Source organism: Colletotrichum siamense, assembly GCF_013390195.1.
Source record: "Colletotrichum siamense strain Cg363 chromosome Unknown KSG_Cg363_contig06, whole genome shotgun sequence".
NCBI classification, from domain to species: Eukaryota; Fungi; Ascomycota; class Sordariomycetes; order Glomerellales; family Glomerellaceae; genus Colletotrichum; species Colletotrichum siamense.
In genome coordinates, this window is record NW_023501019.1 from 4835058 (window position 1) to 4855664 (window position 20607).

The 20607-nt window shown below is 51.9% G+C and overlaps 7 protein-coding genes across 7 annotated transcripts; 3 read left to right on the forward strand and 4 right to left on the reverse strand.

Annotated features, from left to right (window-relative positions):
* Window positions 1–2669: 2669 nt before the first annotated feature.
* On the reverse strand, window positions 2670–3484 carry CGCS363_v010305 (uncharacterized protein; the record flags this gene model as incomplete). Its single annotated transcript, XM_036642154.1, has 4 exons — window positions 2670–2770; window positions 2831–3008; window positions 3074–3192; window positions 3244–3484. The coding sequence occupies 4 exons, from the start codon at window positions 3482–3484 to the stop codon at window positions 2670–2672; spliced, it is 639 nt and encodes a 212-aa protein (XP_036493147.1).
* A 39-nt stretch (window positions 3485–3523) lies between these two features.
* On the reverse strand, window positions 3524–4014 carry CGCS363_v010306 (uncharacterized protein; the record flags this gene model as incomplete). Its single annotated transcript, XM_036642155.1, has 3 exons — window positions 3524–3580; window positions 3635–3853; window positions 3916–4014. 3 exons carry the CDS (start codon window positions 4012–4014, stop codon window positions 3524–3526), a joined length of 375 nt encoding a protein of 124 aa, XP_036493148.1.
* A 1875-nt stretch (window positions 4015–5889) lies between these two features.
* Window positions 5890–6704, forward strand: CGCS363_v010307 (Signal peptidase complex catalytic subunit SEC11; the record flags this gene model as incomplete). Its single annotated transcript, XM_036642156.1, has 6 exons — window positions 5890–5970; window positions 6037–6130; window positions 6195–6280; window positions 6333–6367; window positions 6429–6469; window positions 6523–6704. 6 exons carry the CDS (start codon window positions 5890–5892, stop codon window positions 6702–6704), a joined length of 519 nt encoding a protein of 172 aa, XP_036493149.1.
* Window positions 6705–7563: 859 nt separating this feature from the next.
* On the forward strand, window positions 7564–8464 carry CGCS363_v010308 (uncharacterized protein; the record flags this gene model as incomplete). Its single annotated transcript, XM_036642157.1, has 3 exons — window positions 7564–7788; window positions 7849–8117; window positions 8185–8464. 3 exons carry the CDS (start codon window positions 7564–7566, stop codon window positions 8462–8464), a joined length of 774 nt encoding a protein of 257 aa, XP_036493144.1.
* Window positions 8465–8881: 417 nt separating this feature from the next.
* CGCS363_v010309 (Uncharacterized protein) lies at window positions 8882–9511 on the reverse strand (the record flags this gene model as incomplete). Its single annotated transcript, XM_036642158.1, has 2 exons — window positions 8882–9381; window positions 9430–9511. The coding sequence occupies 2 exons, from the start codon at window positions 9509–9511 to the stop codon at window positions 8882–8884; spliced, it is 582 nt and encodes a 193-aa protein (XP_036493145.1).
* A 4029-nt stretch (window positions 9512–13540) lies between these two features.
* On the forward strand, window positions 13541–15796 carry brf1 (Transcription factor IIIB 60 kDa subunit; the record flags this gene model as incomplete). Its single annotated transcript, XM_036642159.1, has 2 exons — window positions 13541–14180; window positions 14238–15796. The coding sequence occupies 2 exons, from the start codon at window positions 13541–13543 to the stop codon at window positions 15794–15796; spliced, it is 2199 nt and encodes a 732-aa protein (XP_036493154.1).
* A 431-nt stretch (window positions 15797–16227) lies between these two features.
* klp9 (Kinesin-like motor protein 9) lies at window positions 16228–18803 on the reverse strand (the record flags this gene model as incomplete). The annotated part of the gene is made up of 4 exons (XM_036642160.1): window positions 16228–17232; window positions 17293–17892; window positions 18157–18390; window positions 18459–18803. 4 exons carry the CDS (start codon window positions 18801–18803, stop codon window positions 16228–16230), a joined length of 2184 nt encoding a protein of 727 aa, XP_036493760.1.
* Between the last annotated feature and the right edge of the window lie 1804 nt (window positions 18804–20607).

Genomic DNA, 20607 nt, shown 5'->3' on the forward strand with positions numbered 1-20607 from the left:
TTCCAAGGAGATATTCCCAACTTGACTTTGCGACCCTTTTTTGGTTGTGCTGGAGGGGGGGGGGGGGGGGGGGGGGGGAGGGGAGAACAAGAGGAAAGAGGGGTGTTTTTGAGGGGGAGCCGCGATATTTATACCGACTATTGATATTGGTGATGATTCTTGCCTTTGGCGCCGTGCCATTGGCTCTCGTCCCCCGCCCCGACCGCCGCATTTACTGTGAGTGGTTGATGGTGGTGAGCACCAGGCGCGCCATGATAGGACGGCAACAACAAAAAAACACTGGGTTCACGCGCTGTCTCTCACTCGAACGGCGGGAGGGCGGTTGACGCCGCGGGGGATGTGAGCCAGGTACAACCCGACCACTGAGAGTTCATCTCAGGGCTGAGAGGGGGGGTAGCGGCCCAGGGACAGCCCAGGCAGCATCGCCGCCCAAGACAGGCACCTCGAGCAGGCAGGCCTGGCAGGCAAGCAGGGTAGCGCCTAACGGCTGGCCTCTCGGAATGGAACGCTGGTGACACTGGAATGACTTCACTGCCAGTTCACACAACAAGCCCAGAGTCCGAGGACAGACGAGGACACCCAGGAGACGTACCGAAATAGGCGCAGTCGAGAACCTCCAGCAGCCCTCAAGCGCCGCTAACCGGGGGACCGCCCGCTAACGCACCTTAATTGCTGTTAACCTCCTTGGGTATCTGTACCCCCAAACCCATTGCCTGAGACATGTAGCGGTACATCTGTCCGCGTCTCGACCCTGAGCTTCAAGCAATGCGCTGGCCTTGGGTCGGTATTCGTACCTTGCCTTGGATACGCTGGACACAGCACAGGGGGTGGCCAGAAATAGGAATAGCGGCCCAAACCTGGAAACATCAGTCAACACTTGCTGTCGACCGTCGCCCGTTGACCCAGCCATGCGCTGTCCAGTCGCCCGTTGCCGCACGTGAGGCCCTCGCAACGCGGGGCTCTTCTCCTGTGCCAAAGACCTCATCTCCTGAATCTCTTCCCTCATGGACCCCAAAAGAAGGCGCAAGAAGGGCGGTCGGGACCTTTACCCGGGTGTCATTGGCTACGCCTGCTACCGCCGCTGGGTACCGATACATGTCCCGATACATGTCCCGGTGCTGGCGCCGTGCTCCAGGGAGCCCGACCGATAAACCTGAACGTACCTTATCGCCCCCCCAACTGGCCAAGCAACACACTGACAACTTGACAACTCATCGGCGGCTCGACCTTCTGCCCTTCCGGTTGGCTCATCGTCTACACCTTCTGGAACGTACTCTGAACTGCAGGATCTGGACTTCACCTCCACCCTCATTGACCCTCTCCGAATCGTCGCTCCTCGCCCTTTCTCATCTTGCATCTTGTCCGGCCCCCAGTTGTTGTTGAGGACTGAACTTGGAACCCAGGACCCTGACGACTGACGACTGACTCCCCCCCTCCTCAACCACGAACACCGTCTCTTCCCCCTCTGTCTCTCTCGCGCGCGTCGCGTGTTCATGGATACCCTACAGGAACCTCTCGCCGCATCATCGATACCTTACCATGCCGCTTGTCTCTCCTGCTCGTCTTGACCTCGAGATTCCACGACTGAGCTTCCGCCAGCACCATCCATCACTCAACCCGTTGCTTCGCATTGGCCTGACTGCCGCCGGCATGGCAACCTTAACTTCACTAGCCACAACCCAAACGGGAACCCAACGACTGTCCTAGAGTCCCGAGGTGCTATCAAGTCTACTGCGTACTCATGTCCTACTAGCCGCATGAACGGCTGCTGTTCTGACAGTCAGGCATATCGTGGTTTCCCCTCCAAACCGCCATCCCTCATCTCGTCGTGAACCGTGTGCCCCTCGTCCGAACCATCTCTTGCGCGCCCTTGCCGGACTCAGCCTAACATCCCGGCAGAGATCCATCATCCCATCATCCCATCATCCCACCAAGGAATTCCCCCCTCTCCCCCCTCTTTCTCGAGAACCCTTTCGAAGCATGCCATACGCACCATCGTCCACCTTCCAGCCTGGAAAGGGCCACCCCTAACAAGATTGCCATGCAGCTAGTCGGGCAGATTCAGGCACAAAACCACCGCCGCCAATCATCTTGGACCACCCCGACCACCCGTCCCGTCCTCCGCCAATCCATACCCCGGCTTGCCGACTGCTCTCCGCTACTCTTCACTGTCGGCAAGCCCAGTGACCTGCATCACCGCCTCAACACCGCTCCTTGCGCCGTACCGCACCGACCCATCTCTTCCATCGACCATCTCCTCTCCCCGCGCCGTCCCGTCAATGACCAAGATAGCTTGCAAACCCCATCACCCATCACCCATGCCTCCTCCTCCTCCTTTTCTGTCAGTCACTCTTCATTCGTCATTTACTGGCCTCGGCTCGGAAATAGGTCTCTCTTGTTGGAAGTCATAATGTTCTAGGTTATTTCGGAATCGTATCCTCACGCCCCCTCCAAGTCGTTTCCTCCACCGCCTCCAAGGCACTACACCTCCTTCGACTCCAGCCCGATGCATGCCTTAATCCCTCCTGCAATCTGAGGCATCCATCAAGATAGGAACACCTGACAACCACGTATGGCCAAGCCCGCCAGAACCGGGCCACCGCCGTCCTCACCGCCCGACCTATCCCCCCCGCTCATCTCCGACGAGACCCGTCTCGACCGAAAGTCCCTCAGTGGCCCGCTGCTTCGGCAGCGGCGGCTACCCGTCTCGAGTGGGCAGCCCGGGAGATACTCTCCCTCATGCCAATGAGACCATACATGAGCGCGTACACTGGGCAACCGGTCAGCTTTCTCTCCCTCTCAACATGTCACTCGGTACCGGGTTACCCACAGATGGGAGCAAGAATGACAAATCCAATCGACGCTGCCACCACGGCCTCGCGCGATCCGATCACCTTCTGGTCGAGCCAGTAGAAGGCATCGGCGCCGGTCTCGATCTTGCCGATGGCTGCCCAACCGAGGTAGAGACCCGCGAAGAAGATGACGCCCAATGTGTGCGCACCAACAGCCTGCACGGTGGTCAGTCTTGTCAGCCGGCACTTGCCTCCCCGAGTTCGGCACTGGCGTCACTCACCAGAGGGCGCTTGATGCTGTTGAGCCAGAATATCTCGAAAAGTGCAATGACTGTCGAGACGAGGAACAGGTTGATGATGACAAAAGCCTTGAACCAGCCTTCACCAAAAATCTCCGTGACTAACATCAATTCATTAGACTTGGCCATACCAATCAGAAAGGATGACTCACAAGGTCCATGTGGTTTGCCCTTATTGATGTCCTCCAGGCGAGTCATCTCAAAGCCCAACGACTGCTCGTACATGCTCGACGCGTGCGAGCCACCAGAAGGCTGGGGCTTGGGGGGCTCGGCGTTCCCATTGTCGTCGTGCGGCAGCTGTACAAACCAGTAGAGGCAGGTGTTCATGAAGGTGAAGACAGTGGTGACTGTGTAGAACATGGTGAAGTAGAACTGCTTGCGGAGGCTGGACATGTCGTAGGGCAGCGACGACAGTCTGAGCAACCAGTATTCCTAGCCACGGTTGCTGTCGTCAATGTGCGGGTGGTAGAGATGGGTGTAGGTCCAACCCTGGATGCAACCCATGTCAGTCACTGCAACACGGACCACGACGATGATTCGTACCAGCACTACCAAGTGGTAAATCAAAAGCAGAGAATAAGTGACGATGGAAAAATCAAAGACGACGCGCCAGTTCGAGTACGGCGACTTCTCTCGAAGCTTGTAGTCGAGGATCATTGCACCGACTGCGGTCAAGTAGGCAACGACACCTCCTCGAATCCAGCAGAGGGCGTTCTGCGGCAGACAACGCCATGGCGAGTGGCATGCTCTCAGGAATGCAGGCTGGCAATTGATTGTAAGCCAAAGCCAGGAGAATGGCCAGAGGATGGGCGAGGAACTCTTACATGGTCTTGGACCTGGCCATAGGCGGCTGGCGTGGGCAATCCCTCGTCGGCATGCCCGGCCTGGCCGTGGAGCAAAGGCGTTCTGACGGAGGCGTCCATTGAGGTGATCCGGAGGCTGGCAGAGATATTGAGGAAGTGTCAGGGATTCGATACCAAAGAGATGATGGAATAAGAATCGAATCCAAGAAGTTCAGCGTGGATGCGGCTGTGTTATTGATGAAGGTTGAATCAGCAAGCCAAGGATGAGGTCTGGAACGGGATGTTGGTTCAAGAGGTCGGCGGAACAGTCGAAGACAAGAGGTGACGAGAGGAGAAGTGCTGAGAAAGTGCAGCCCGTGCCTTCCCGCGCTGTGAAAATTGAGCCATGGCTGCCGTTGGGGTTAATGATGTTCACGGAAGGAGGCAACTGCACTAGGTAGGACGATGATTGACGCGGAAGGAGTGGGCTCTGTCATGAGGCGAGGCAAGAGGTTGTCGCAGCCTCCTATATTGGGCTGCACGAAGATGAATTTGGAAGGTAATTGCATCCAGGGTACTAGGTAAGGTACGCTGCATCTAGCCGTTCTGTCTTTCGATACGTGCAGAGGAGCTGTCTATTCAATCAGCAAGAACACAATGGAAGCAAGAGAGTCGACAAGGTCATAAGTAGCATGGGCCAGAAGTGCTTGCCTCCCGTGCCTATTCTTGTGAGATACCTGCAAGAGCTGCTGGGGTTCGGTAGAGAGATACATTACAATTGAAACTGTCAGCTAGCCGGCTAGAGTCTGGGAAGGTACAGCGGCGACTCTGCTGGCGGCCCTCTTCGGACCACGATCTTGGGTGCTGTTGATGGAGGGCATTTGCAGCCGTGTACCTGACCTTCGGCAGGTCAGACCAATCCACCTTACGTAAGTCACGTGTTCCACCCTGGGTGACATATCCGTGCATGGGAAAGAACTTGACCCATTTCTTACATTCAACTTCGCAGACAGTAAGGCAGTGAACCCTCGGGCGAGCCTTCCACCAGCTACACAGCAGTTGCATTCAATTCGCGAGGCAGTGAACCTATCCGGCGAGCCTTTGCACGCAAAATGTCTTCAGCGCTTGAAGCTGCAGGTTTGTGCCTTCTCGGATGCTGCCCCTCTTGCCGTCATTCTCCACCTCCCCCTGCTTTGCGAGGACAAGAACGTCCCTTACGTCTTCGTCCCTAGCAAGACGGCTCTTGGAAGGGCTTGCGGTGTCAGTCGCCCAGTCATCGCTGCCTGCATCACTACCAATGAGGGAAGTGAGCTGGCTGGTACCATCCAGGTGGTGCGAGACAAGGTTGAAAGGCTGGCTATCTAGCTCTCAAGTGATCACGGATTTCATGGGGCGGAAAGGTGCTCGCCGTAAAAGAGCTTGATCTGAGATGATTCTTGTCTTGGCCCCTCACTAGCTATGTAGCTTGCTAGCAGAAAGACAAGATCGACATTGATGGATGAATTTTGAATCTGTGAATTGTGACTGCTACGGATTACACGCGTGTGTATGGACACTGCCCGGCCAGCAAAACTCTTTTCTAGAGCTGGGCTCATCTGCAAGGAGTTCCCTCTTTTCCGGAGATATGTGATGGCCTTCTGATCGAGAGTTTATCAAACCTGATATTCCCATGAGAAGCCGCCGTGTTCTCGGCTGGTTCCAAGCCTGCAGCACATGAACCCAGCATAACGAAGCTCAGGTCGGTCCTGGAAAATAAAAGGTGGTCTGTGCAGATCTCCCGCTGGAAGGTGGGTAGCTAAGGTATCCGTACCTTAAGCACGATAAGATAAGATAGATACGTACCTCCCTCCGTTGACACGTTCCACATCCTGAAGACAAGCGCGTGGCCAGTGCTCTTTGCTTGAAGGTTCACTGAAAGTGTCCGAGGTGCATCGCTGGCCACAACTTCAAACTCCAAGTCCGCCAACCGCACCTCGACATCACGATCCCACTGCTCCTGCCACCGCCGCTCTCACCATGTTGTCGAGTCTCGGAAACCCACGCCAGGCGGCGTCGCAGCTGCTCAACTTTGCGCTCATTCTTTCCACCGCTTTCATGGTATGCAGCCCACCTGCGCCTACTGCAGGGCCCTGGCGAACACTTGCTAACTCGTGCGCCGCGCAGATGTGGAAAGGTCTCTCCGTCGTTAGCGATTCGCCGTCTCCCATCGTCGTTGTTCTTTCCGGTAGTATGGAGCCGGCCTTCCAAAGAGGAGACTGTACGTCTCCCCCGCTGCACTGCACCAGCTTCCAACCATGCGATGCGATGCTGACCGGACGCAGTGCTCTTCCTCTGGAACCGAAACTTTCTCCAAGAAACGGATGTCGGCGAGATTGTTGTATACGAGGTGAAGGGAAAGAACATTCCGGTACGGGACAGCTGCTTCAATCGACGCTTCGTGCGTGCTGACGTGCCCTCAGATTGTCCACCGTGTCATCCAAAAGTTCGGCTCTGGGTATGGCGCCCCTCCTCTGCTGCTCTTGTCATTGCATTGCTAATTTGGCTCGTCGTCATAGACCACAAGCGAAGCTACTCACGAAGGGAGACAACAATGCGGGTGCGTACTAGACTTGGGCGAGCACCTTGCGGCGGTAGCTAACAGGAAATCAGGAGCCGATCAAGAACTGTATGCCAAGGGCCAGGACTTCCTCGTACGGAGCGACATTATCGGTTCAGTCGTCGCATACATTCCCTTTGTCGGATACGTCACCATTCTCCTCTCTGAGCACCCATGGCTCAAGACGGTGATGCTGGGAATCATGGGTTTGGTCGTAGTACTGCAGCGGGAGTAAAGCCACAGACGGACAAAAAGTCGATTAGTTCTGCATTCATGGCGTTATGGGTTGGTCAATACTGATTATCAACAAGCGGAGGATGTTGAATTGTTGTGGCAGGGACTGGAAGTGGTTGCACGCCACAACTTGGCTGCTATCGGGATCTAGATGAGTTCACCTGGTATCACGATCAGCATTGCACGCCCTTCGTGCCCTAGGGGCGTCGTGGCCGAGTGCTGTTCCAAGTCCCATACACTTCTGGTGTCGGGCGCCAAGACGTGATCTTGGAAAGATCTTCCAGCAATGTGGTTTAACTAGAGCTTGACGCAAAAAAAAGGTCACTTAACTCCACAACTTTCCGGTAATAGAGATGGCCCTTTGTGGTTCCAGTCAGACCCAGAGCCTCAGCCGCACATCATGGAGGCTGACCCCTTGCTTGGAGCCAATTTCCACACAAGTCTGGAGCGGTAGCGGACATATGTTTCTCTAGGCAGCCAGCGGCGCCGCTGACAGGGTTTCTCACGAAAATCCATACGAGAACCAACGGCTCTACCCAATGGCACGACCCTGATCAACGCCACTTCCAAGGGACCCTCCCTCTTTTTAGGTCGCGAATGTGACTAGGCAGGATCCTTCTGATCGCGCGTGCCAGTGCTTGTTGGTTACACACGAGCGGCACAGTCGTGCAATAAAATGAGATCCAACTGCCGCAGCAAATTTTACTCAGTTCGTGTCTCTTAGGTACTTTTCTGTCGATAGCGTCGCTCTTTTTTCAAACTGCCCTCGGGAACAATCAGTCTTTCGTTCGCACCCTTCACGTTAGTCCTTGTCCGTCATCACCAGACCTCCCGATTTTGGACTCGTCAGTCCGCGCATCATGTCTTCCCCGGCGCATCAGTCGCAATACGGCCTTCAGGGGTACCAACCGTACGAACATCAAGGTCACCAGCGTGTGATCCCCTACAGCAAGCCATGGCACATTGCCAAAATCGTGATGCGATGTTCCGACATCGTCTTTAGCTTAATCGTTATCGGCATCTCTGCATACGTCCTTACAATTGCCTTCTCCGGCGGCGCATTCTACGTTATGAGCTGGCTGCCGGTAAGCCGCCGTAGCGCTTCAAGTCCACTCAAAGTTTCGAGGCTAATATCTACCTTGCAGGCTGCGGTGGCTATCATCTGGGACACTGCAGAACTCATCACCATTTGCGCAAGAGGAGGCCGACGAGGAATTCACCCAGGCGCTCACGTTGGCTTACACCTAGTCTTCTGGCTCTGTTTCGCGGCAGCAGTTGGCCTTCAGGGCACATACATATACTTCCGAGATGTTGATGACTATTATTATTCTTATAGCAGCAGACGACAGTCCTTCTACAGGACTAAGGTGGTTCCTATGCAGAACACCATTACCGCCTTCACTGCACTGCTGCTGTAAGTCCATGGGACCCTCTCCTTTCGCCGAGACTGTCGGAGCTTGTGTGCTAATCAACAGCGACAGCATCAACCACTTCATTCTCTTTGTCCGAGCCTGCGTAGAGACCAACCAGCGCAACTCTCGGCCGCCTGTTTTCATGGTGCCCGTCAACGCGCCCCCACCCATGCAAAGCCAGGCGGTAGCTGGATCCTATGTGCCCTACCCCCACCAACCTCAGCAAGCGTACATTCCAGCGCAACAACAAGACAAGGGAGAACAGGCGGCCGCATCCAACCCTTCAAACGCGGGGCAGTACGTGCCACCTGGACCGGATGGCACATATTATGGTCCGGCTAGTCGTTAAGGTGGTGATATATAATCTAAGACTGTTTGTGGGAAGAGCGAATTATGATACCCCGCTGTAACGTTCAGGCTCGGTTGGCGGTTGAAAGTGGTGTAGTTTGGCAGGACAATGAGAGTAACAGCGCCATCACGGATTATGATGGCAATATGGTGTGGTTCCCTGCCCGGGTGCCAAAAGTGTTTAAAAAAAAATGACGACTGTTACTCATCTTCTGATGTTGAATTCAACGTCCCCTCTTGCGGGTACCTCACCCGGCTTTCAACATGTACATCGGGCACTGCGGTTCTCTTGCATCCACCAGGGATCCCGAAGTCAACAACAGGTTGAAGTGATGAGGGTTGAGAAGTAAAAGATGGTCATATTAAAGACTCGTTTCATTAATACTACTTTGGCAAATATCACGCTTTGTTGCTGCGCTTAGGTGGACCATTGCACGTCAAAGTCCTTGAACTGAACGACAAGATCGTCCTTGGCATCCTTGGCGGGCCGGGCCACCAGGGCACCAATAGTGAGGTTCCAGTCCTTGCCTGATGAGTCGTCGTCGCCGTAGACCCAGCAGATCTCGCGCAGCGGCTCCTTGGTGCCGTCTTGTTTAATGTAGTAGACCCAGAAGCCGAGGCCGAGACCATCGCGGCCCTTTTCGATTGTCACGGTGATGCTCTTGGAATCCTCAAAAGCGGCCAAGGGGGTGATGCTCCAGTCGGCCCAGCGGTCGCAAGAGACTGTGCTGAGCTGAGGTGTGCCGTTGTAGTACTCCAGGCCGGTCTTGATCCATCTCCGTTCGCGAGTGCCGGAGACGGAGTCAAAGGTGAAGATGAGGCCGGCTTGGTCGTATTGCTCTGACCAGTCTGCTGAGAAGGTGATTTTGGCGGACTTGAACTCGCTCAGGTTCTTGGCTGGAAGAGCATGGACGGGGGCTGCAATGGTCAGATGGACTTCTTGAGATGGCATGAGTATGTACAAACCGTTGTAGATGTTGGTCGTGGGGGGCTTCTTCCAGACATCAGTGCCGGGGCCGGCAGAGAGGGTGAAGCTGTTATTCGACATTGTGAACGTGCCTGCGTCAAGGGCTAATGCGAGCTGAACGTGAAAGATGGCTGTGAGGTAGATTACTGGGTATTAAGGGGCTGAGGATGTTTCAATTGGAATCAAGGGTTCAATGAGCAAAAGTCAGGTGGGAGGTTACGGGAATGCTGGTTTATATAGCCTAAGATGCAGGACTCATGTGGACTTTGTAAGACGCTGAGATGGTGTGAGAATTAAGTTGACCCGGGCTGCCCCGCATCGGGGATGCAGCAGGATGGCCGCCGGGCGTCTTAGGTGCTCGACAAGGTCCACGCGAGATACCTCCATCTTAGGCATGACAACGGTCTTGTGGGCCGGTAATCCGCCATGCTTCTTAGAGATTGTAGATCAAAAGAGGCACGGATGTACTATTGTACGGTGCAGAAGAGACCAAATCTGCCTTTGGCAACACATTGAAAGTCCAGGTAACCAGGCTTGAGCTCCGGCCCGGACCTTCAAGCCTGAAGCCACTTGCGCTGCGAATGGAAGTAAACGCAACACATCTGTCCTTTTCGCTTACCAATGTGACTAGGGCACAGCCCGTCTCATGACAATTAGATCAAGAATTGGACAGTTGTCGACATGCGATTGTCCGGTTGGAAGCTTGAAGATGCAGGGGAGATGTCCAAGGTGACTCGGATCAGTTCCACAACGCGGGGCAGAGCGCTGTGACTCGGCCCACGGGGGCCACCTCAACCAACAGTCCGGCTGATCTACGGGGAATTAGGTGGAGACTCCGCAGTAAAACGTGAGCTTTTGGAAACAAGTTTGCTGCGTGGCTGGCTTATTCATGACCAAAGCAGGAAGCACTCTGTAGACTCTGTCAACTCGCGCACCCGGGTCGGTCCTTGTAAGAAGTTTTTCAACGGAATTCATATTCCCAAAAACGAAGAAATAAGCCAACGAAGGTTTGTTTTGTTGTTGTCAGAGTCCGAGTTTGGGTCAGTCAAGTTGCAATGGTGCCCGCTTGGAATCATCATGTGCTGCCGTCGCTTTAACTCAAGGAGGAGCAATAACCAACCGGACGTCGTTTTGGCGCCATTTCACACCGAAAAGGCCTAACTAGAAAAGGAACAAGAGCCAGCCAGCCGCAGCGGTCCTGCTTAGCTAAGGCAGATGTGGTAAGGTACCTCTAGGTAATCAAGTCAAACCGGCCAAAGCAGACGACAACCTGGATGGAGGGAGGCCATCCCTTTAACGTTGAGATGTGACTTTTAGCGCGGTTTTTGGAGGTGTGGACCCACCCTATAAATCTTACCTAATTAGGCTTTGCGATAATAATATGAATGATTATAATATCTTCACTATTTCTATATAAGCGTAATATGTTAACTAGTAGTGAGAATATTATGATTTTTGCTTATCTATAAGTAGATTTAACTAAATTTTATAATAAGTAATATACTAAGAGCTCTTAGTGAAACTTTAGCTATAGAGACTAGTAACTTAAGTACTTAACGCCCTAAAGTAGCCTTACTACTTAAAAAAGGTAGCTACTTTAAGCTCCTCAAAATATATAAATTTAAGTGCTAATTTAGCGCTCTATTAGTAACACTACTTATCTTCTTACTACTCTTTTTGCTTATTAACCTTATTATATATTAAGTAGTATAGACTAACTCTTATATTATAGCGCTAATAAAACTTTAATAGTAGTTTAAGCTGATATTAACTAATAAGATCTACTTCTTTTTTAGGATTTTACTATATATATATATATTAACCTTTAATACTAAATTAAAACGTATTAGTTAACTAGCTACTTTAATATTTACTACTCCTTTACTTAGTAGATTATAAAAGAGCGTTTTAAAATGCTTTTTTAGTGGTTTTACTACTAGGATCTTAATAACCTTAACTCCTCTCTCTTAAAAGCATATATATATGCTAAGCCCTAAGTAGCTTATATTTAATAGGTTTTATAGTCCTTATTTCTCCCTTTATTAATAGTTATTATAGATAAGGGTATAGTTAGATATATAGGCTACTTTAGCGATATAACTATAGTTAAGTCTAAACCTATCCCTATTAGCTATAAGATATAGGGAATCTCTAACTAAGGCTTTCTAACTTTATAGCTTTAATATGCTTATATATAGGGCCTCTAGGGCTTACTTTAATTAAAGAAGGTAGCTCTTAATAATACTTAGAAGGTAGTATATAAACTAGTAATATACCTACTATTATATAGCTATAAGTCTTACTACCTTATTATTAATAACTTATTTATAAGCTTTTAATTATTATGTACACTATATAGTAACCTCTATATTGCTACTATAAGCACTTATTACTAGAATGCTAGTATTTATAAGCTACTTATTAATATAAAGAAGGTAGAAGAGTTAGCTAACTACTTATTATAGGGGACCCTCTATACTGCTCTTATAGAGGACTACTAAGTTAATTAATTCAGTTAGAAGGACCTCTCTTATACTCTTTTTATATTAACTTACTTTATTAGTGAGGAACTACTTATACTTTACTATTATTACTTTCTTAAGTTATTAGCTATATATTTTAAAACAGCCTAAGTACCTTTTAAGATTATTAGAAGTTAAGTAACCTTATAGTTAGCTTTATAGCTATTAGAAGCTTAGTAATAAAGTTAGGTAAGCTAATAAATAGTCTTAGGTAAATATAAGAAGTAGGTTATTAAATATGCTACTAAAAAAGACCTACTGCACCTATTATTTATAGCACTTTATAATAAGAAGAAGGGGGGGTTAATACTAATAATTAGCTATATAGGCAGTATATATAGAGCTATTAGGTCTACTATAGTAGCTAGTAAGCCCTAATTTATAGCTTTAAAGTTAATATTATTATAAGTAATACTTTTATCTATTAATAAGATCACCTTACTATAGAGGGCTAAGTAAAATCTAAGACTAAGATTAAGTAGATTAGAGTACTCTATAAGTCTCTCTTTATATAGTATAGGCTAATAGGCTATATAGAAGAAAGGCTATAAAGCTATATATATTAGCTATATAGTTAGTAATACTATTAGCTTAAGTATTTAAAGCTATATTTTAATAAAGAGGCTTAAGAAGTAATACTATGCTATTTATGCTAGTAAAATAATGCTATAAGGGCTTTTAATAGTAAGGGATCTTAACGTTAAGTAGTATATTAAGTAGTTAACTTTTAGCTATAAGTAGTACGATATAGTTTTCTATAAAGTAAGTAGTTATTAGGATATATAGTACTTAGTAGAGGGCTAAAAACGCTAAAAATAAGGTCTTTTCGATTTATACGATAAATTGATGTGATTATATAAGTATAGTGTTGAAAAATATAGGCCTCTGATTGGTTGAATGGCTTCTGATCGTTGCTGTGAGAAAAACCGCGCTAAAAGTCACATCTCGATGTTAAAGGGATGGGGATTCGAACCGTGGACCGCCGGAACGCTGAAGACTACAGTGGGGATTTGCCCCTTTCGGTCCTCGTCAGTGTCTGAGTCAGCGCTGTGCCCCTCTTCAAAGGCCGTCTTCCAGTGGTCGAGGAAGCATTCTGTGCCTGTCGGCTGCAGTCTTCACAGTCATCTCCGAAAGCAAAGGTGCACCTTCCCCCGCTCGACCATCTCGTCGCCCACCCCCACAAATTTTTCATTTCCCGCCTCACGTCGCCGGCCACCAGTATCTCGTGTCTCGCTGCAGCAAACAGCGGCCAACTTCCTCACCAACCGCGCTTACACACACCCCTACCCGATTTGCTGTCGATTCAAGGAACAATTGCGTCACCGGACACGCATTGAATACGCACAAAGGCGCGTCTTTCAAACTCACCCTCTCTCTCTCCATCTTGAGGCGGGCTGTGCCTGTGCCTGCCTGGAGGGGGAAGAAGAAAAAGAAGAAGAAGAGCCAGAAGACGAAGAAGAACGGGAAAGGAACGACCGAAACTTCGACACTGCCCCTACAATACTTCTGTGCGATCCTTTGCTGTCGCTGAGAATAAAAAGACCCCAAGCTCAACTGCTTGCCTCCGAAGAGCACTCAACTCGCTACCATGTCGTCGTTTTTAACGCCCACCAAGAAGTCGCAAAAGCCCCAAACCAAGTCGAAGCCATTCCAACCCCCAAACCGAATTCGAGCGATTCGCGAGCAAGCCGAACGTCAGCAAGCCAATGCCGCTGCTGCTGCCGCCAATGCTGCTGCTCAAGCACAACTGAACCGCGCCAGACCTGCTACCGTCGCCGTCTCTAAGGGCCCGCAATGTCCGAACAAAGCATGTGTCAAGCCCAACGTCGTCGACGGCGTCTGCCAGACCTGTGGTAGAGTCGCTGACGACAGCAACATTGTCGCCGAGGTTCAATTTGGCGAGACTTCCTCCGGTGCTGCCATGGTCCAGGGTAGCTATATTGCCGCCGACCAAGCTGGTGTCCGGACCCTTGGCCCTGCCTTCCGCCGTGTTGGTGGCTCCGACGACCGAGAGAAGTCCATCCGCGAAGCCCGTTCCCTTATGCAGGGTTACGCTCATCAGCTGAATCTTGGAGAGAACACGGTCAATACTGCCGTTCAAATCTTCAAGCTCGCCTCGCAAGCCAACTTTGTTCAGGGTCGAACTTTGGTTATGGTAGCCGCAGTGTGTCTATACGCTGCTTGCCGTACGGAAAAGCCTTGCCGCATCATGCTCATGGACCTTGCCGGTAAGCACACACGCGTTTCCCTGATTCGAGCACCATAATACTAACAACAAATTGCAGATCTCACACAATTGAACGTTTTCAAGCTTGGCCGAGCCTTCAAAGCACTCAATGCCACTGTCTTCATCTTCGATAACGGCGAAGGACAAGTTTTCCCCGAAGATCTCATTTACCGGCTGGCAAGCAAACTTGAGTTCAAGCACATGACCAACCGCGTTGCCGAAGACGCCATCCGCCTGGTGCAGCGCATGAAACAAGACTGGATTGTCATGGGCCGTCGACCTTCTGGTATCTGCGGCGCTTGTCTTCTGATGGCAGCGAGAATGCACAACTTCCGCCGAACTGTCAGGGAAATCGTTTACCTTGTGAAGGTGACCACACATACCATTCAAGAGCGTCTAACAGAGTTCAATGTGACGGACGCCAGTAAGATGACGGTGGAGGACTTTTTGGCCCAGGACTTCAGCTCTAACTCCCACGACCCTCCGTCCTTCTACAGGAACACCGAAAGCTGGCAAAAGAAGCAAGAGGAGCTGGGCAAGAAGCGCAAGCGTGCTGTTACAGATGACGGAGAGAACGTACGGGCTACACCGGCACCACTGCCTCCGCCTCCTGATCTGTCATCTGCCCCCGCAATCGAGTACCGCCGCGACAAGGACGGCTACATCATTCCTCCATTGCCGTCCAAGATTCAACAAGATGAGCCCGCACTCCGTGACGCGAACAGCAAACAACACTTGGAGACGCTAGCCGAAGAGTTTGGTGATGCAACGACAACGAACGAGGAATCTTCGCAAGCAGAACCGGAGGCCGAAAAGACCACAAAGGCCAAGCCGAAGCTACCGATCAACGAAGCATGGGAGCAGGACGAGAACGAGATGGAAGAACAAATCTCAGAAATCATGAACGACCCCGAGACATACGAGCACGCCAAGGCATTCAGCAACGCTGAACAGCGAGCACGTATCCACTCCATCTGGGCACTACAACAGCAGCCTGACAAGGCTGTTTCGATGGCTCCGGTGGTGGGTGAAGACGAATTTGCCGACGACCCCGAGGTCCTGAACTGCTGCTTGACCCCAGAAGAGATCAAGATCAAGGAGCTTCTTTGGGTCAACGAGAACAAGGATTGGCTGCGCCAATCTCAGGAACGACTCTTCCGTAAGAAGCTCGAGGGCCAGAAGGAGAAGCCCACCCGGAAGCGTAAGAAGAGGCCTCGCATTGGCGAGGGCCAGACAACTCCTGCAAGTACCCCCGGAGAGGCTGCCGTGAACGTCATGAAAGAACGTGGCTTCTCGAAGCGTATCAACTACGACGCCATTCGGCAAATGTTTGATGTCCCTGATCGCGGCGACCCTGGATCTCGACCAGAGAGCGAAGCTGCCAGTCGCCCGACCAGCAAGGCCCCCAGCGTGCTTGATGATCCCATCGCTGATGACGAGAGTGACCACATGGGCGGCAGTGGAGACGAGATGGACGACCATCAAGACGACGAGTTCGGGGGTGGTGATGACTACGACGACATGGGCGACGAGTCACACATGTACGATGACGACGATCAGGGTATGGGCGAAGATGAAGACGAGGATGACTTCGGACTAAACGACGACGACGAGTAGCTTGATTGTTGTGATTGCTGCTTGATTCGTCGTCACTGGATGGCTGCAGGTGGCGAAAATCGGTTGGGAGGCATGTTTTATTGTTTAGATACCCCAAGAGCTCATGGCATATGGCTTCGGCAGACTACAACAGCATCGCTGCCATGCATGTATTTCACGGATAGAGGGTATAGATTGGCCAACAAGAGTTTGTGGTCATTTCATCAAATTAGTTTTTACATCGTATATGTCTGTGTCTATCCATCCACTCGTGAACCCAAACAGAAAAAGGTTGCCATCCCGCAAACACCAAAACCCCCGGACAAAAAAAAAAAAAAGGGAAAAAAAAAAAAAAAAAAAGGAGAGACAAAGAACGTCAACCGTGGGTATATGCCGATGAAACATGCGCAACCATCCAGCGCGAATAATATCCCAAGGAGCGAACCAAGAAATCAAAAGTCGTCATCGGCAGCATGCTCCCATCTCTTGCCACCAAGCTTGCGCACCTTCTTCGGGCTACCTGTGCTTCCAGTGCTCGCGGTGCTCTCGTTGCTAACGCGCAACCGTTCCATCTTCTTGCCCAGGTTGTTTAGCCCGCCGCTGCTGTCTGCCTTGCGGCCTCCAAAGTCCTCGCGCTCGGAAAGCGGCTTGCGCTTGCTGGGGCTCCGGCCGGCGAGCTCGCGCTTGAGAATCTCGTTCTCGCGACGCAGTCTCTCGTTCTCCTGCTCGAGGTTTTCCACCAGTAGGTTTTCTTTGTCCTCGCCAACGTCGTCGTCCTCTGCTACTATGACACCGAGGCCCTTTTCGAAAAGCTCCATTTTGCGATCCCAGTGCTCTTCCCCCTTTTCTTGCTCCGCCGCCAGGGTTGCCTTCCACCGCGCCAGCTCAAGCTCGAAACGGGTGTCGAATTCGGCCATGCAATCTTCGCGCACCGTCTGTTCAAGCTCAATCAGGCGATCCTCCATGCTGAGGAGGTGGGCCTCGGCACACACTCGTGACTCGCGCTCGTGATCCAGCTCGATGTGGAGGTTTGTGATCTCCTCCTGCATGCGAGCAATCTCGAGCGCAGCGTGTTCCATGAGGACTCGGTCTCCGTTGTCAGAGCCAGGGGAGAAGTTCCTATGTCCTCCCGAGCCATGACCGAAGTAACCGCGACGCTGAGGAGGAGGAGGATAGTCAGGAGAAGTGAGAGGCGGGGACGCGTGAGAAGTCAAGGGGGTTTCTGCAAGGATAGTGGACGTGATGCTGGGAATGCGCGGAACCGTGACTTCTCTCGCCAGAGCACTGTATCTGAGAATCTGAGAAGTTGCGTTGAGGTCACCGTGTGCGTCTGCTGTGACTACCATGACGCCGCGCTGCGGGTTGCGACGAACAGCCACACCAGAGGACGAGGTGGAGAAGGAGTTGGAAAACAGGAGCTCCGTCATCTTGCACTGGCGGAACGGCATGACGCTGGGCTGGAAAGGAGAGAGAGGTTAGCTTCTGTCGTAGTATGCCCGGTGTGCAACATGACGTACCTTGCTGTTGCTTCCCAGACTGCTCTGGGCCTGCAAGCATTGTCCCAGGTACATGAGGCTCTCGTTGATCTTGCCAGCCTCCGCAAGGGTGGCACCTTGGGTCTTTGCATCACGAGCACGTTCACTGCCGGCGAGATCGACAATAGTCAGGGCATTGCCAGCCCAAGTCCGGCTGCGGCCGACTCTGGGGCGCTTCTTCACCTCCACGCAGAAAAAGCCATGGCTTCTGGACGACACGCTGTTGCTGCCGGTCCCCGCCACTTGACGCTCATGCAGTCCAGCCTCCAAGACCATAATGGCTTCTCTCATGTTAGTGCAGGCAATCTTCTTTAACCCGGCAACCACCTTCCTATCGGCGGACTGCTCTGTCGACTTGAACAAAAGGGGCCGTCGGCGGTACTCTTTCGTGGCGTTCGACTTGATCGGCGGGGTCAAGAGATCGTAGATCTTGTCATTGTAGACTTCGTACATGGAAAGAACGACGGCGTAGTCGGCATCGGGGTCGGAAGAAACGTTTATGGAGCTGATGTCGGGGGCTTGGGGGAGGTTCGAGGGTCGCTGCAGAGCTCGTCGAGGAGTCGGTGGAGGATGATGTTCGCCCTTTGCGGAAGTTTTAGCATGGCTCTTAGTCTGTGAAGCTGCGGTCATGGTCATGAAGTGTTTCTGCGTATCTTGAAGATGCTCAGGTGTTTGGTGAAGAATGGACATTGAGAATTCATGCGGACGGCGACGTCGTGGCCGACTCGGAGTTGAGGGCACCAGCCGCACACCGCCTACATCCATCAATGGCTGCTGCTGTCTCTTGTTTTGACGCGTTGCATCGTGGGAAGAAAAGGGGTCGGCATAAACAGATGGGGTTCCTACAATCATTGGCGTGCCTGCTCTCGACCCTCCTCCGCGGGATGAACCCAAATCGGAAAAGACGGTCTCGAGAAAGTATGGGGCTGACATGATGGTTGCGTCGGAGACGTCGGCGGCCTGAAGAGAGCCTTCGAGGCTGGAGGAGTCGTACATGTTGGAGCCGATGGATCGGAAGACGACGTCCAGCGCAAGCTGGGTCATGCCTCGTTGGGTTCGGGAACCAAGAATTGTGTGAGACTGCAAAAGCAATGTCAGTCAAGTTCTGACGGCAAGCGATGGGTGCCATAAGCGGGGAAACAGTATACCTTTCCGGAACCAGTGACACCAAGGGTCGCAATCAAAGCATCTGTGCCATGGCCGCCGTGGGGAGCCAAGACACCTTCGACCAGCGACGCGATGCCCGTGGAGTGGAAGACATCGAGCTGGGTGGCATCCTCTTCGAAAACCTTGGTGAAGGCGAATTTCTCGGTCGAACGCTTGCGGTCATTCGGAGGGTTGAGGGTAATGTGTGTCGGATGGGAGCCGTCTGCTGGCTCTTCAACGCTCAGGAATCTGTCAGAGGATGCAGCTCCAGCCGGGGGCGGCCTCAGTCGCAGGTAGACCTGGAAGAGGTTCGCGGCCGACTTGTTTGATGACGTTGAAGCATCCATCGTGTCTGGTAGTCGTGTGTCTCGTGCTGTTGGGTTAGTGATGCTGATGTATGGCGAGACCCGTATGGCGTTCTGTCGGTCGAGGTTGACTGAGCTGAGTCCGACGCGCGAATCTTTGAGGAGCTCGCCAAAGGCATAGAATCCTTGTTTATGCCGGTGACCGGGCAACGGAGACGAGATAAGATATGATAAGTGATTATAGCTTCGATAAGCGATAAGAAAATGGGATGGAGGGCCGTGCACTTTCCCCTGATTTTTGCATCGCCTTTTTTTTTTTCTGTCCCTCTCAACCCCGCCACGTTTTGCACGGTGGACCCCGCTGAGACACAGCTCTTAGTGGGGCTTGTGCTTTGCTGGTGTGGCGTCGGGTCCGACCGAGGGGGAGGGGGGACCTGGCCGCAGCGAGTTCCATGTTCGGGGACCTGGGCCCTGGACAAACCATTTCGCCTCGATCCAACCTCACCTCCCACTCTGCATGTACTGCGTACTATGTATGGCGTAGGCACGCACTTGACTTTATCTTGGATCTGACGTGGTACGCTCGCATTGCCTTTCTCGTTCGTGGGTGGGCATTTGCACCAAAGACAGGACTTCCGTATCTTAGCTTACGGCCCGAATGGTCAGGCATTTTGCAGTCTTTGGCTCTGGCGAATGGCAGCATGGTTGCGTCTTTCGTTGGTTGAGTCAGACCACAACGCCTCAAAGTCACTGTGATGAACCCCAAGTCAAACCATGAAACATCAAACAGACGTCTTGCCTCTTGTGATGCACAACGGACAGGCTGTATCAGCAAGTGTCTTGTCGTCGGAAGAAACCTCCGTCGTCAGTCATGTCTGCTCCCCCTCCTAGTAGAGTTTTCAACCCCTTTTCGAAGAACTGGCAGAGCTCTAGCTTGCGGGACAGAGTTTTGTTTTTCCCTCTCCCATTCGAGGCTCAAAGTCAAATGGTTGAGGCCGGCGCAGGCATCACCCATCGGGCTAGCAACCCCTCATTTTCCGTCAGTGAGTCATGAACGACAAGAGGCCAGACAACGGGGACCAGTGCCGTTCAAGGCTGATCCCTATGACTCCCGTGTGACTGGCCGAAAATTTCGACTGCCTTCGATGGACCCTTTTCTTGCAAACGACATCGGACAGCACCGAGCATCCGAGGAAGCGGGAAGCTTGCACCGGGCCCCGCAAGAGCTCGTCATTTCCCCCCCCTTCATTTGTCTCTTTCTACCTCCCCTCTCTCCTTGCCTCTCTGGCTCATGCTCATCTAGTGGAAGTAATGGTCCGGTCCTGCAGATAGCGTAGATGAATGTGTGCCAGCTTGGAACTCTGAAGCAGTTGAGCATAAGCTCAATTTGCCGCTAGAGGTGACTCAATATTCAGACGCAGACAAACCAAATAACTTGGATTGGACGAAAGAAATTACGGTGTGTGCAGAGGATGTACTGAATGCTTACGCAGTACGGCGGTAGTAAGTGCTCGTCTGCAACAGCAGGCGGACACAGGATGATGAGCTGGCCATTCTCGTCTTGCCCCTCGATGTCCCCTCGACTCGACTCTGCCCCTCGCTCGACTTTTCCAGGAGCTACTGGATGCCCCTCGATGTGCCAAGCCGAGGCGAATCAGGAGACCGCCTACCTATTTTGCATATCGAAGCTCCATACTTCGCCGCAAGTATTCGTAGCGTCCCATGTGCAGGCAAGCAGTGGATCACAATGGAGACGTGGACGTTGTGGAGGCACCGCTCGTCACAGCAGTCCAATGCAAGTGAGGAATGGAGATGTCTTGCCCATGAAGAACGTTTGGGAAGCCCT